This window comes from Aspergillus affinis, assembly GCF_023601865.1.
Source record: "Aspergillus affinis strain CMG 70 chromosome Unknown NODE_92_length_155768_cov_89_032584, whole genome shotgun sequence".
Lineage (NCBI taxonomy): Eukaryota > Fungi > Ascomycota > Eurotiomycetes > Eurotiales > Aspergillaceae > Aspergillus > Aspergillus affinis.
The window spans coordinates 79,410-95,327 of record NW_026515873.1 but is presented as its reverse complement, the minus strand read 5'-3'; the positions used below and the strand labels follow the sequence as shown (position 1 = coordinate 95,327).

At 48.6% G+C, this 15,918-nt stretch overlaps 4 protein-coding genes across 4 annotated transcripts; 3 read left to right on the top strand and 1 right to left on the bottom strand.

Annotated features, from left to right (window-relative positions):
• Positions 1-1,500: 1,500 nt before the first annotated feature.
• KD926_011267 (uncharacterized protein) lies at positions 1,501-2,871 on the top strand (the record flags this gene model as incomplete). The annotated part of the gene is made up of 2 exons (XM_053103532.1): positions 1,501-2,063; positions 2,394-2,871. The coding sequence occupies 2 exons, from the start codon at positions 1,501-1,503 to the stop codon at positions 2,869-2,871; spliced, it is 1,041 nt and encodes a 346-aa protein (XP_052953114.1).
• Positions 2,872-3,064: 193 nt separating this feature from the next.
• Positions 3,065-3,799, bottom strand: KD926_011266 (GNAT family N-acetyltransferase; the record flags this gene model as incomplete). Its single annotated transcript, XM_053103531.1, has 1 exon — positions 3,065-3,799. The coding sequence occupies one exon, from the start codon at positions 3,797-3,799 to the stop codon at positions 3,065-3,067; it is 735 nt and encodes a 244-aa protein (XP_052953113.1).
• A 661-nt stretch (positions 3,800-4,460) lies between these two features.
• KD926_011265 (cysteine--tRNA ligase) lies at positions 4,461-7,008 on the top strand (the record flags this gene model as incomplete). The annotated part of the gene is made up of 4 exons (XM_053103529.1): positions 4,461-4,691; positions 4,749-5,891; positions 5,942-6,716; positions 6,773-7,008. The coding sequence occupies 4 exons, from the start codon at positions 4,461-4,463 to the stop codon at positions 7,006-7,008; spliced, it is 2,385 nt and encodes a 794-aa protein (XP_052953112.1).
• A 3,333-nt stretch (positions 7,009-10,341) lies between these two features.
• On the top strand, positions 10,342-12,440 carry KD926_011264 (FAD-dependent oxidoreductase; the record flags this gene model as incomplete). Its single annotated transcript, XM_053103528.1, has 7 exons — positions 10,342-10,392; positions 10,468-10,886; positions 10,953-10,973; positions 11,022-11,193; positions 11,257-11,925; positions 11,979-12,209; positions 12,270-12,440. 7 exons carry the CDS (start codon positions 10,342-10,344, stop codon positions 12,438-12,440), a joined length of 1,734 nt encoding a protein of 577 aa, XP_052953111.1.
• Between the last annotated feature and the right edge of the window lie 3,478 nt (positions 12,441-15,918).

Here is a 15,918-nt window from a genome sequence, read left to right as displayed (position 1 = left end):
TTAAAGTACTTGATTTCAACGCCCAACGTGGCTAGATCCTTGTCTAAAGGGCGTTCGAGAGCCTCGGCTTGGGAAAGTCGCTTACCAAAAGTCATCTACGAAAGAAAGTTCGTAGGGACCTTGCGTCCCTGGAATGGCTTCAACGCTAGAGTCATCGGGGCATTCTAGGCCCACAACTGGAACCAAATTACGGCAATCATAGGCCACCATGCACAGAATCCAGGCCCAAACGATATCAGCGACGAAAAAGTCATTTGCGGAGATGAGACTGATGTCCAAGGGCGATTCAGCCAGAATATGGGCAAGGCCATATTCAAAGGTGCCAGACGTGGCCATCATGAACGGGGCGGGATTACTGATGTTCGAAATGAAAACTCTCTGGGTCCCAGCCCACGGGTTGGTGACGGACGTTCCGAGAAAAGTCCTAGGTAAGTTTCCATAAAATCGTGTGATTAATTTCAGGCCACGGCTGACCAAACTTCATAGGCCATCTAGCCATGTACCTGAAGGACCTCAATCGCCGGTACGGCTTTATTTCGACGTACAATCAGACGATCTCCAGCCGACAGTTGTGCAGGAACCAGACACGTACGACAATCGGTACGCGGGACGGGCTTTCAGGCTTTTTCCAGCATTGTACCGCCGGGGGCAATTGGAAGCTGCATTATAGCATCTGCTAAGGCATTCTCCCTGCCTCGCTAGCGATGGTTACCCGTCTGTGCGACAGTGTATGTGGTATCTCGGCCAGGAGGCCAAAGGAAGCCCTGCACCGAGGAACCGAGGAACAACACAGGAAACAATATCCGTCATCGGATGGAGTTCGGCCACATGGCCAATCCATTTTCTGCGTGCGGCTGGTGATGAACTTCCCCCGGCTGCTGTAAGTAGCCAGGAAATGGCACCTGGAAGGAGTGCGCAAGTTGCCTCTAACGGCGAAGCGGGGCGACTTTCACATCTTTTATTCTCTCTTCTTCTACTTCTACACCTTCATCCCTCTCGTCTTCGGTAACCTCTTGTTTACGAGATGGGCAACAACCAGTTTGCTGAGTTTGGAACCAATGATTGGGCTAAACTAATGCCAACCTATATTACGCTTTGCGATGAAATACGGGACAGCATGATACAACTTAAACCAAGGGCGAATCGGACCCCAAATCTGGAGTATGATACCGGAAATCTGGCCTATTGCCAGAAATGCAATTGATCCGAATGACCAATCCAGACCGCCTCTCTACACCCTACGTTCTGATCTACAGATTGCAAAAGTCATCACGCACGGTGGCAATACAGCGCAAGATCGGGTTTTACGATAAGCCTAAACTCTGGTGGACTGCACACGAGCTGGAGATGTTTCTGCGAGACAATCTATACAACAGGGCTATTTATTATGAGCTTTTGGTTTTCACACGTAAATGCCCCGCCATGGTGATCTCATAGTGACACGCAGTGATATACATCGTCTCGCATTTCCAACTTCCCGAGAAGCGAACAAAACCCAAAATGTCTGGAAGAAACTACTTTGACAGCAGCTTCATCGGACGACAAATCACCTTCGATACTCCTGCCCCGACAACCTGGGTCCTGGCAGAGAAGGTCAAGGAGGATGTTAACCAGCTCACCCACGATGGGTTTCTCAGCGGCGTCGGCGCCTCCTACGCGATCGCCAGTTTCAACTGCTCCAACCGTGACAATCCTGCACAGCAAGCTCTAATGCGAGTTTATATGCAAATTCCCAGCAAGGGAACCGAGTTTGACTCAAGCAGCCACCGAGCTGAGCAGGTCTCAGACAAGCTTTCTTTCAGAGCACGGACCGAGTGGGAATGTCTTCGACGACTCACTGCTGCTAACAATGAAAATATCCCGACGCTTCTTCACTCCGGACAGGTCACTCAAGATAACGAGGGGCTTGTGCCTGGGGGTTACATCCTTTGTATGGCTCTCAATCGAGCTCCCGGTGTCTGTCTTGACTCTAGAGTAGAAGGCCGACCGAGAAAATCCTTCTTTTGGTCCATGTCATCGGAAGATCATGAGCGGGTTCGTCAGGAGTTCAAAAACGCATACATGTGAGTTATTCAATAACTCTGGAGCCAAAGCCGCCGTCTAATATAGCCCCATTCTAGGCCCATCAGTCACTCGAGGGTTTCAATTAGCTTTCCAGGCCTGAAAGATCTTACCTAGGACGAAGAGACAGGCAAAATGTAAATGCTGACTTAATTGATGCGGCTTCAATAGGCAGGCTAACGCTTGGTTCTTCCGTTTGCGCAGCTACGTTTGCAATTTCGACGATTGTGATATTGGAAAACCACCCCCTCGTTGGCGAAACCACATATGGGGATTTCGGGGTTTGGCTCTGCCTCCTCCTGATGCGCACTGGACACATCTCGAGACTCTAGTCCAGCCATGGCTGCGACCGAAGATCTTGCAGAAGCTACCACCGAGAATTATACGAACTTCACACAAGGGGAGCCAAATATTGCTCCGGTCAAAGACAAGAACCTGAAGGCGATCACTTGTCATCCATTCGGCTTACAAGAATGGAAAAACGTCTTCAGTAACTGTGTGCGAGACACGAAAAGGTTCCTGAAGACCAAACCGGAGAAGAAGTGGACACCGGGCATGCCTATGACCTGGAGTCAGTCAAACACTACCGAGTGGCCGTTCTCAAGGGGCCTTGATGACCCCGAGACAACGATGTCGCCTAACTACACAAAGGTCGACGATCTCCAAGTTTCACGGCTCATAGTGTCCGCTTATTCTTCGAAAAAGTTAAAGAACACGTTAAAAATAGAGTACAAACATGACTTTGATGCCAATGGGGCCCCGCGAAGAACGAGAATGCTTGCCGCTATAAGGACTAAGACTATCGTGTGAGGAGGATATTAATTGAAACGGTGTTGAGTGAATCTAGATATCTACACCATTGTTATTGATTCAAAAAAGAAAATGATTCTTCTATGCAAAGCTGCCTGATTGATTGCAACGAAAGAATCATACTAGGTGATTAACAATCGAGTCTTTAAGAGACAGGATACCCGTAGAGTCCTCCGTGTTGATATTGCGTCTATCAAACCCTCTTGTCATCAGGGTCCGCTCTAAAATCCTGTAAATTGCGTTTCTGACTTCCATCTTCGTGGAAGTTCTCCATCGCTAGCCATTTCTCCATAGCTAGGCTTATTCCTCCCTCCCACTCATCCTTTAACATCGAAAACCACGCCGTATCCCGACTGCGGCTTTTGACGATCATGTGCTGCCGAAAGGTTCCCTCATACGTGAACCCGAGTCGCAATGCCGCTTTCCTCGACGGCTCATTCAGAGAATTACATTTCCATTCCAATCGTCGATATCCCAGATCCTGGAAGGCATGTTTTGCCAGGAGATACATTGCCTCCGTGGCCCCGGTTGTGCGTTGAAGGATAGACGAAAACAGCACATTGCCAATCTCAATGCCCAGCTGGTTCGGCGTGATACGCATCAGAGAGAGGAATCCGATAGGCTTGCCATAGGTTGGCTGGGTATCGCGTTTGTCGATAACGGCGAAAAAGAAAGGATCCGTCGATGCTGACTTTCCGCCGATGGCATCACGGAAAACGTTCGAGTCGGTGTAGGGGCCGTCGCCCATGTAGTCCCACAGTGACGTTCTGGATGTTTCGTTTCCACCGACAAGCTTGAATAGATCATCGGCGTGCTTGAGCTCGAGCTTCTCGAGCAGAATGGTTCGGCCTGTAAGAGATGTTTTTGGGGATGGGAGCAATGCCGGGGGGAAGGAGACGATAGGGCCTCGAGGTCGTGCCGCCGACATTTTCACAGTCTTTATGTCAATGAATGGAATATTAATTGCGCACTACGGGCGATGGAGGCAGGTGTTGAATGAGTAGGTTTTATATGGCGATAGAAAGTGTTGCCTGAGTCATCGTATCCAGAGTGAAGCCTTGCATCTGATTGGATAAGAACGCCGAAGTACAGGATTCTCGGGAGTTATTATCAATTGGAATCTCTTTCAGTCATCAAACGCTTACATGGATATGTCCTGAACAATCTAACGATTCTTGCCCCTCTTAAATTGAGTTTGATATCAGAAACCACAAAGAGAGGAGAATCAAACATGATAAATGAGTAAGGCTGTTGCCAACAACAGAAATTCCACCAGTTCCACACCGCCTGCCGTCTCCGCCGCTGGGTTTCTGCCACTTGCTCAAGTCGTAAAAGGAAGGCGGTCTACCACCGTACCATGAAGCCACCCACGGCCACAATTGCGCTTCCCTCGAGTGTGCTGCTTTGCCCCTCCATCCAACGCCCAACGGAAGGGATTATCAAATCCCCGGTTGTCTGTGTACATTCTCTGGATTGACTCACCCCGCGGCCTCGATTGAATGCGACCCTTTGCGAACCTGAGGCTTTTTTCCTGGAAACCCCGCCCGCTTCGGTCCCCCTTCCCACGAGCCTTTTCGCATTCCACCATCATGGCCTCCGTCGTGGTTCACAACTCGCTGAAGCCCGGCGGGCCAGTGCCCTTTGTGCCTAGGGAGGAGGGCAAGGTCTCTTGGTATGCCTGTGGACCGACCGTCTACGACATCGGCCACCTGGGACACGCGCGCAATTATGTCTCCACGGATATTATTCGTCGCATCATGATGCATTACTTTGGATACAACGTCAACTTTGTCATGAACATCACCGACATTGATGATAAGGTACGTTTTGCGACTGTCGTGTTTATACACCTCTGACTAAGATCTCCTTCGGTGTAGATCATCATCAAGGCCCGCAGAAAGCGACTATTCGACCTCGAGAAAAAGAAACCCTACACCCCCCAAGAAAGCCACAAGCTCGGCCTCGAAGCGTTCCGTGTTTATGCGACAGGAAACCTCCCCCTCCTACAACCCTCGGACGACCCCGTCGACGAGACAAACTATCAGACTCGCAGGGATGCGGCTTACGGACAAGTTCTGGCCGGCGGCACGTTGACCGGAGAGGGCAAGCCGGGCGATGGGGAGGCCAAGCTCAAAATGCACATCAACAACATGGATGCTGCGGCGCAGGGACTCAAGGAGGGCAAGGTGTTTGAAGGCGCGGAGGAGATCCTTCTGCCTTACCTTGACTCCCTATACAAGGAGACCATCGACATCAACGACCAGACTATCTTCACGGATCTTACACAATCGATGGAGAAGGAATTCACGGCAGACATGGATGCGCTGAACGTTCTTCGGCCGGATACCTTGACGCGAGTCACCGAGTATCTTCCGCAGATCGTCTCTTTCGTCGAACGCCTAGTGCAAAAGGGCTACGCTTATGAGTCGGACGGATCCGTTTACTTCGACATCACGTCTTTCGAGAAGAACGGCAACACTTACGCCCGACTGCGCCCGGAAAGTAAGAACGATAAGGCCTTGCAGGAGGAAGGAGAGGGTTCTTTGTCCAAGACGCTGGGTGGTAAGAGGGGCGCCGGTGACTTTGCCCTGTGGAAGAAGTCGAAACCCGGCGAGCCCTACTGGCAGAGCCCGTGGAGCGATGGTCGCCCGGGCTGGCACATTGAGTGTTCCGTCATGGCGTCCGATAAGCTTGGCGAGCAGATGGATATCCACTCCGGTGGTATTGATCTGGCTTTCCCTCACCACGATAATGAGCTGGCTCAGAGTGAGGCGTTCCACCGCAGCGGCGCCTGTGAACACACGTGGGTCAAGTACTTCCTGCATATTGGACATTTGAGCGTTTCCGGCGCCAAGATGAGCAAGTCGCTCAAGAATTTCCAGTCGATTCGCGCTGCCCTAGAGACGACGTACACGTCGCGTAGTATGAGAATCGTTTTCCTGCTGGGTCGCTGGAACGACGGTGTTGAGATCTCGCCGGACATGCGGAAGCATGCGGACGGTTGGGAGGCTACTCTCGATGTAGGTGCCCGAGACTGATCTTTTTTCTAGACAAGATGCTGACCGATTAGAACTTCTTCACGAACATCAAGGCTCGTACGGCCGACGGGATCGGAGCTCTGTCCTTGTCGGATAAGACCGATAACGAACTGACGGTCAAACTCGACCAGGCCAAGACGGACCTGGACGCCGCTTTCCGCAACTCCTTCGACACCCCCACCGCCATGCAAATTATCTCGAGAATTGTTCGGGATGCTAACATCTACATGGGTGAAACTAATGACTTGCGCACGGTGGAGACCGTCGGTCGGTGGGTAACCAAGATCGTCGGCATTCTCGGTCTCGATGCTGGCGCACAGCCCCCATACGAGGGTCTCGGCTGGTCGGCTGCCACCGCCAATGCCAATGCCGACCCCCAGACTGCCGTGCAACCTTTTGCCGCGGTGTTCAGCAACGTGTTTGGAGAAGTCAGAACCTTTGGCCTATCTGAGCCTTCGGTCGAAGCTCTCCTGAACCAATCCCCTGAAACCGAATTTTCCGAATTGGAGAAGAATGGCGAGCGAAATGCGGAAACCCTTGCCATGCCTTACGTCCGCGCAGTGTCTCGCCTCCGTGACGAGCTCCGCCGCCTCCTTACATCTGGCGCTCTCGAGCCGAAGACGAAGTCCGCCATTATCGCGCTTTCCGATCGCATCCGTGACTTCGACCTTACAGATATTGGTGTCCAGCTTGATGACCAGGTTGACCGGCCCAGTCTGATCAAGTTCGTCCCTGCCTCGAAACTCATTGCGGCCCGTAACGAGCGAACTGCCTTGCTGGCCGAGAAGGCCAACCAGAAGGAGAAGGGTATGTTCTTGTTGCCTTTTATTTCACCGACGCTCACCAACTAACCACTCTCACAGCCCGTATTGCCCGTGAGAAAGCCGAAGCCGAGAAATGGGAGAAGGCCAAACTTCCCGCCCAGGACCTGTTCAAAAACGACTCTAAGTACAAGGAGTGGGATGCGGACGGACTCCCGACCAAGCTGGCGGATGACAGCGAAGTCCCCAAGAGCCAGTCCAAGAAATTGAAGAAGGAATGGGACCGACAAAAGAAGCTGAACGACGAGTATGCTGCCAAATTTGGAACTGGAGCTTAGGAGCTGTCTCACATCTGTGATTGATTTCATCCTTGTTACTCCCTGGCATTGACTCGATGCTGGCCATCACATCGGGTCCTTCGTCGCTAGTCGCTAGCAAAACGAAGATGGCCCGAAGTGCCGCCCGTTTTTGCCGGCGCAGACTGCGTCTTTAGATCTACTTTATTGAAAGGACTCCGTGCTTAGCTTTGTAGATCGTCGCGAGTTGAAAGATTTATACCTCTAAAAAGCGCATTGCGATTTGATTGAGCAGTTTATGATAGACCCTTTATTTGAGAAGCAGTTGTTAAAGTTTTCAATGAAATTAGGATTGTTTCTCGACCGACGTCGTAGGATTTCTCTGAAGCTCTTGCTACACCTACCTACACACACATTCCAGGTCCGGTTTTGTTTTTCTCAAGACTGTTCGGTAGTTAGTTTTCCAGCGACAAATTTCTCACTGTGAAGCCCACAAGGTATACGCCACGCGCAGATCAAAACGACTGGCTCCAAGAGACTACTTTTCTTTCTGGCGCTCTTCCGGTACCTAGGAGCTCCTGTTCCATCGCAGAGTATTGCGAGAGAACACTGAGATAAAAAATTACTTTTTCGTTGTCTAGCTGACAGTAGGTCACTCTAGCTTCTCTATGTGGTCTCACCAAAGCAGGTTTGTATGTTGAGATGAACCCGTATCTCGAATTGTTGCTAATGGGATGTGGATGGAGCCCTGAAATGCGTGTTCGACATTAGTAGTCGGCCTATCTCAATGTTAGTATCAGTTCAATATGAGTTTTCCTGCATGCTGACTTACACAAAAGCTTTGAAGTGCATGAGTCGCTCCTTTCGACTAACTGCCTAGGAGAACATCCCACTCATCCGTTTTCATTTTCTCCACCCGATTAGAGATTCATGCGCTGTGTTCTGACTTTGAAGAACCGACTCGTTGTTAGGATTCCAACGTAATCGCGGTATTTAAGAATAGGAAGAATAGTTAGACAAACTGGTCGTTTTTCTGGCCTTTCTAGAGCACAACCTTGAGGCCGAATAGGATTGTGTAACCTGGGGTATTAAGGTAAGGAACAATACCAATTCCCGGTTTCGTCTCCGCAGCTAACATGCCTATATCCAAGGTAAACCAAGACAAAGCAAGCGGCTTGACCCAGATAATAATCGATGACGAATCGTTTTCCGGACTCATCATTTTCCATTCGCAAGAATCAATCTCTTCATCTTTCTTTTTCTGCAGTAGCAGGCCGTATGTTATTGTTTGGTGGCCTGGATGCTTGGGCTTTCATAACCGGCGTACAGACGCGCGATGGAGATGTTCCTCCTATTCAAGTTCTGTCTGGAGCTTATCATTCTCCTTGACCAAGTCGGCGTTTTTGTTCTTGAGGTTTGTAATCTGGATCCTCCGCTTTTTCACGTATTCTTTCCACGATCAACAGGAAATGGGAGATCCGAGGAAAAGGATGTTGGCCGTCTCTCTAGGCGTAATTGCTAGTAATGTACCCGTAGGAATATCGAATGATGAAGGTCTGATTCTTTCAATCTAGCTGCAAACGATGGTTTAAATACATAAAGAATAATAAGCAATCTATCCTAAAAAGGCAGTTAGAAGAGACATAACTTTTGAACCATGGAAATAACAGAAAACTCTGCATAATCCTCGGGGATCGGTAGTTATCAATACCGATGTCCGGACTAGAAAGGTCTCCTATGTGACTAGCGGTCACATACGGTTGATATACTGCACCCGGCCACAGGGTTAAGGACATGGATACTCTCTAGGTGGATCCTCTCGGAGATTGCATTTGATGGATGATGGGCCTGTAGTATGTTTTGAACCCATCGCACAAAGGGTAGTTCACGTGAGGCGGCGGTCAACATCCCAGGATGTTGACACTAGTGCTCACTCCCAACACCATCCCCAGGACACACCTGTCCTCAACTCGCCGCCACCATAATAAAGACCATAAACTCTTCCCCAGAATCAACGATCATCAAGGCGCTTAAGCTGATTGACAAAGTACTCTCCTCCCACCGCAACTTAGACCTAAATAACAGAGAGGTACCTAGACATCATACAAAACCTACCTGGCTCTGCTCACTCGATTCAGATCATTCGGTCGACCACCAGCCTATGTACAACATCTCCAACACTTAGCCATTTATTTACTAAAATTACTACCGCGCCAAATCAGAAGCGACAAGTGAAAGACCTTGCCTACACACCTCCAAAGCATTTAGAACGGCAAGATGACTATGTTCTCCGTCAGCGGCATACCACAACCAAAGACCCCAATCATTGCAACCAAGGGGCAGTGGATGCCACCAGGTGCGAGAACCAAAGGCAAACAGAGCTATCTAAGCATGATCGCCAAGCGACACCTTCCCAAGACACAGCGACCGATGCATACCAACATAGAAATAGTGCAATAGTACCGCCACGTGATGGACTTCCGAACAGTACAACCAGTGCCTCCAATTTTTATGATTATAGTCAAGGCCACGACAATCTGCAGCCGGAAGAAGCAGACATCCCAGAGCCTTATATCACTCCTGATGTGATAAACAGCGTTCTTCATTTTAAGTGGCAGGTACTTGATACCCGGAGGTCTGGTGATGATAAGATATCAGTTCATGGCATGGTAGTGTCGTCAATTCGCCACAAGGCCCAATCATTACACACTGCGACACAGCCTTCCGGACGGCCATCCATGTCGGCACGCATCTGGTCTGCTGGGGAAGTTCGGTTGCCGGATGGGGACCTGAAGCATAGGTTGAGGATTTTGTCCGCGTGGGTAGAGATTTGGTTGTGAAGGGCTGGAGAAGGATCGGACATGGTTTGAGGGCGGATTTTGGGGGTTTCTCTCCCAGTAATTTCACTCTTTACCTAGACGAAACTATTTGTCTGTGGGGTGCATATAGACCTATCTATAGATACTTACGTATTTAGTGCTGAAAGCGGAGTAGAACTCTGTGGCAAGGGTTTAAATTGGAGCGTGATGAAAGTAGGTATACTACCAGAGTATCTAGCTATCAGGGTAGGAGGCAATGCAATATGACTGCCGACTATCCGAGAAAAATTAAGTTTGGTGCCAGTGGAAACGGTGGGTCTACGAATACGACGGGAGCAAAACGTTGGAGATCTTCTCCAAAAGGTCGGCCCGATTACCTAATCGGGAAACTCAGGAACGAATACGGGAGTATGAATCAGGCAAACGGATACTCACGAAGATCGTGAACAGATCCAGGGGTAGTCAGCAAATCCAGGAATGGATATAAAAATTTGGACTTGTCCGCAGTTTATTGAAGAGGCAAACCATTTCAACAGAGTCGTGAGTGTAGCTCATCATGCAACTCTCTCTACTTGTGGCCTTGTCCATTCTCGGAAAAGCAGCGTCGGTAACTTCGTCGCAATGCAAATGCGTGGGTTACACCTTCACTTTGCTTTCAGAGTTATTACTGATGCTCTTCTAGAATCCGAATGATTCGTGCTGGCCATCTACTCCAGAATGGACTTCTCTGAACAAGACAGTCTCCGGCCGTCTTATTCGCACTGTCCCGGCAGGGTCAGTCTGCTATCCCTCCGAACCAAATTACGATGCCCAAGCTTGCAATGCAGTCCGTGGTAACTGGACTACCTGGCCTTTCCACTCAAGCAGCCCAGTCAGCACCGGGAATCCCAAGTGGGATGATGCATGCAGTCCCATTTATCCTAATGGCACTAGCGTCACTAACAACGTGGATGCTGGGAAAGAGGGATGTTCTATTGGGAATTACCCACCATATGTGGTCAACGCCACAGAGAACCAGCACGTCCAGGCTGCGGTGAAATTTGCAAAAAAGTGGAATTTGCGGTTGAATGTGAAGAACACAGGTCATAGTGGTGGACGAAGGTATACACCCTCTTCCCTGAGAGTTTAAGCCCTTATCAAGTAGCTGGTTACTGACTTTGACTATAGCATTGCTTATGGAAGTTTATCGTAAGTGAAGAATCCCTCTGGACCAAATACCTTTCTCGCCAGTTGCAGGGTCTGGACGCATCATATGAAGAGTTTCGAATTCCACGATGAATTCATAGTAGAATCATGCCAGAATAAGGAACCTACCATGGCTGCGACCATCGGTGCCGGGATTCAAGACGGAGAATTATACGACAATCTCGCAAAGCACAATGCCATGGCCGTTGGGGGCGAGAACCTGGTTGGTACCCTGCCCATACGATAGCCAAGTGCTCGAGCCAAGTATTGTATCTAACCGTCGCAGGATGTTGGAGTGGTCGGATGGGCCACTGGCGGCGGACACGGACTCGCAACCGGCACATACGGCATGGGAGCAGACAGCATCATCGAGGCTACCATCGTCACTCTCGACGGTAAGGTCCTCAAAACCAACACATGCCAAAACTCGGATCTTTTCTGGGCGATCCGTGGCGGCGGCGGAGGCACATTCGGTGTGGTCACCAGCCTGACCGTGAAAGCCCACGAAATGCCATCTGTAACGTTTTCCTCAGTTGAAGTGACTGCTAGGAACTCAACTTCGGCCAAGTCCTGGTACAGACTCGTGGCACAGATGCATACCTACTTCCCCAAACTGCAGGATGCAGGAATGCATGGATATTATACCATGTCTGGGTCGCCGAAGACGATGACTGCGGCCCTTCTGCAGTATAACGAGCCGAATGCAACCAGTGCAAAGAAGCTTCTTGAACCGCTACAGGGGCTATTGAACTCAGCCAACGCATCAGTCACCCATAGTATCACTGCTCAATGGGTGCCGGAATGGTATAGTCTGATGCAGATTGTTCCTACGTCTGGGAACACGGGCTCTACACGCAGTACTAGGGCATCGAGATTAATTCCTCGTCGTGCGCTGGAGAATGTGGACCTGCTAGCCCAGGTGCTCGAAACCGCAGCCTCGCCTAACAATGTGACTGTATGAAAATCCTTTTCGACGAGTTCCCGTTTCCTGGTAGCTAACATGAGCAGGATGGTATCTCAAACCCATCAATTTCGGGAACCATGACTATCAGCCGAAAGAGCGTTGACAATGCGTTGAACCCAGCGTGGCGAGAAGCAGCCGTTCACTTCATCACAAGCCAATCGTGGGACGATACTGTCTCAGAGGATCTGGCTGACCAGGCGATCGAAGACATGACCTTCCGAAGAGGATATGCATTGCGACAGCTCGCCCCTGACTCGGGAGCTTACTTCAACGAGGTGCGTCCTACCTTCCTTTATCACGTAGTCTGTTTGGTTGCATGTACTAACGGTAAAAAGGCCAACGAGCACGAGCCCAACTGGCAGTGGTCGCTGTTTGGGAAGAACTACCCCCGACTCCAATCGATCAAACAGAAGTATGACCCTGACGGAATGCTCTGGTGTAATCATTGCGTCGGTAGCGATGAATGGACTCTTGAAGACAATGGGTCCCTGTGTCGGGCCTTCTAAGTCTTCAATCGGCATGTTTCTAAGTAACAACACTCTACCTTGTCTCTCATTCTATCCTTCTCATTTGTATTATGAACTGGATTTGGACGACAATACATACCTACTATTTGTCATGAAGCCTAAGATGGACTTCAAATCTACACATCACTCCCACACAGATTCTTATCACAAAGTCCAGTCCATGTATGTGTATATATATAGCTAAATGCAGGAAGGTATACAACTCCATCTATCCCCCAACAACGGCCTTCCCCCCTCATCCCGGCAATCCATTTTTCCAACCCCATAAAGCACACTCGGAACGTACCCATAAAAATTGGGCAGCGATCCAGCGACACCCCCTTCGTTCCTGCGACACCCCCACGTGATTTATTGTTCCGTTTCGGGTTAGCCTAGGAACACGTGACTTCGAGAATCGATATTTTGCCGCAGAGTGCCATCTTTTCAACTTCCCATACAAAATCAGCCTTTAGCATACTGCTTGAACAATAGTATTTCTAGATAATATCATCATACATGTTTTTGGCCCTTTTTGTCCAATCAGGCCGTTTTAATCGGATTTTAAATCATCTCCAATGTCTGCGAATCTCCCAGCCATGGTGCTGGACAACTACGACCATTTCGCTGGCTTCTCCGGAGACCTTCCTGCTGAGTATTCTCCTGGCTTTTATTCTCCTGACTGCTATTCCTTTTTACCTCACTGGTATCAGTAGGTGCTGGTTCCTGATCTCTATGGCTCCGGCCACGATTACGTCCTCTACACTGATCTCGCTGACCACGCTGTCCTCGGCGGCCATGTTCTCGGCCCATCTCTTCCTGTGATAGAACATGCTCGAAGGCTGACAGCTCTCTGGTAGTTGACCTGTCTTTTAACTGGCTGGTAGCAGGCAGGCTGGCAATTTGTTGACTAGCAGTTGGTTAACAAGCAGTTGGCCGATTTATTGAGCCTGCTGGTCGTCCCCGCACTCGTATAACTTCTGGCTCGAGTACAAGATCTCTTGGGTTAACTGGAGGAATATCTTCATCAGTATAAATCCGCCATTGACTGTGGAATTCATGAATTCCCAATGAAGCTCCGGTATCAAGGTGTTACTTGATAATATGAATGCAAGGTATTCCCAGCGTCCTTCTGGTTACCCCACTGCACTCTGGGTTAAAAGATGCCTTCCCCGGGCCCTCTGGAAAATAGCGATTCATCATCACAAAAACTTTGTTAAAGGCGTAATGAGATATCTTTCCAATAGTAAGTTGAAAGAGAGGAGTCAAAAACCGTATAGGTTTTCGAATGCAGTTATCTTCAATCTTTTCTACAATCTTTTGGTATTGATATTTCACGGTATTTTCAAAAGATTGAACTGCCCCTAATAGATTGCTGGTTGATGTTTGAAGATCTCTTTTTAAGAGCCAGTGAGCCTCTTCATTCCGTGATGTTGCTGTCTGGCCAAAGTGGAGATAATCCTTTGTATAACATTGCAGGAATCTTCTCGCAGTATCTTCCTCTATCCATTCATCTCGAATATAGCTTATGACGTCCCGCCAGATTTCAGTACTATATTTACCTTGGAAAGATGTCCATTCAGCCCACATTTCTTCCTCTGTAGGGGCGTTGACAATCTTCGTAAAAAAACTTAAAAAAGCTTTCCATGCGGTATCAACTTTCTCTCTAAAGTGATGATCCTTTATTGCTAAATCAGCACTTTCATACTCAATCCGAATAACCTCATCTCGTAAAATTGGCCTTGCCTTTGTCAAGATGTTCTTTTCAATATGCCACAGACATAACATGTGATTTGTCATTTCAAATATCATTTCAATACTTTTGATCAATGCCATATCTTTGTCCGTGAGGATAGTCATTGGAGTATTGATATCAAAATGAATCATTATCTGCTTCAGATTCTCCAGTATGAAGTTGTATGATTCTTCTCGCTCATTGCTTATAAAGCCAAATCCAACATAAAACGTCTGGTTGGTTGCGGTAAATCCGACAATATCTAATAAAGGCATTCGGTATTTATTTGTCTTGTACGTGCTATCCATAAAAAGGACAGAACTGTTAATGCGTAAGAGTTCCAGACAGGTCTTATGAGTAAAGAATACAGCTGTTACTGTAAGATCATTATTATCGCGTGTCTGGTAGTTCACAATCCAGTCTCCCTGCTCTGGAAGTGAAGCTAAAAGTGCCTGGATAGGAGATCTGCCATTAAGGAATTTCTTTTGCATATCACGGCGAAAGTTATAGATATCACGAGCGCGAATGCCCTCAAAGCCATCTTTTTTCAAAGAGGTAATAATATGCCGCGGGGAAATGCCGATTTGGAGTTGTGATTTAATTTGATCAGACTGCTGAATAACCATCTGACGGCGAAGGGCTGTATGGGTTGAGATAGGTGAAAGGTCATGATTATGCTTATAATCAGATATTTCCATATGCCAATGGTCTGTCTCACTCTTTCGTCGAAGAATAATTAAGAAAGGGCAGTCTGTCAGAGTGGATGAGCCAGAACGTTTCCGACTATCTCCAATCCTATTTGTATAATGGCCACCTCGATCACATTTAATCCATACGGTCTTGATGTAGGCGCCAGATTTGACCTTTTTTGTACGTCGGATAGTGACAGCATAACCATGTTGCTGGGCAAAGGTGTTCAAGATTCCAACAGCTTGGAAATGGTCCCTGAAGGTCTGAATCGGGGGAGGTGGAATGCTTGTAGAGTCAGATATGGTTGCTGCAGGTTGATCTGGTGGAAGGTCTGTAAACTGATCAAGACACCCGTCTTCTAATGGCGTAGTAGATGCCATTTTGGCGCGTAAAGATTAATAGCTTTTAGTTGCTGAGTTAGCAGCTAAGTTGACAGCATTGTGTATAACAGTATGATACCCTAAGCCCTACTACTGAATTTAGATACCCTAAGCTTTCTTTCAGGTCACGTGTTCCTAGGCTAACCCGAAACGGAACAATAAATCACGTGGGGGTGTCGCAGGAACGAAGGGGGTGTCGCTGGATCGCTGCCCTAAAAATTTGTCCGACTCAAGAACCCACAAAATAACCACAGATAGATCGTCCCAAGACATTCATCAACTCAGTCGTCCAGCCGATGCCGCAGGAAGCAGCCTGCTGTTGTGATTCAGTAATGTGGAGGGCGGTCGTGGTTGCATTTTGGCTTTATTTTGAGAGGCCTTTGCCAAAGGAGCGCATCTTAATTGTTGCTACGGGTGGCGCCAGAGCAGTCAGAAACACGTGCTCACAAGCTTTAGTGGGGTATCATATTACATTTGACCAATGAAATTCAATGTCAACCGTCCATCGCTGTGCAGCAAGCAACACCACGGCAATAGCACTACCTTATCTATCACACTGGTCCGACGACGTTGACTCCTAAAATTCAACATATCTGTCCTGCGTGCTGATGAGTCATGTCGAAGTAAATTGGCAAGGTCAGATGACGCATGCTGTCAGGCTTAATGTTATACCACG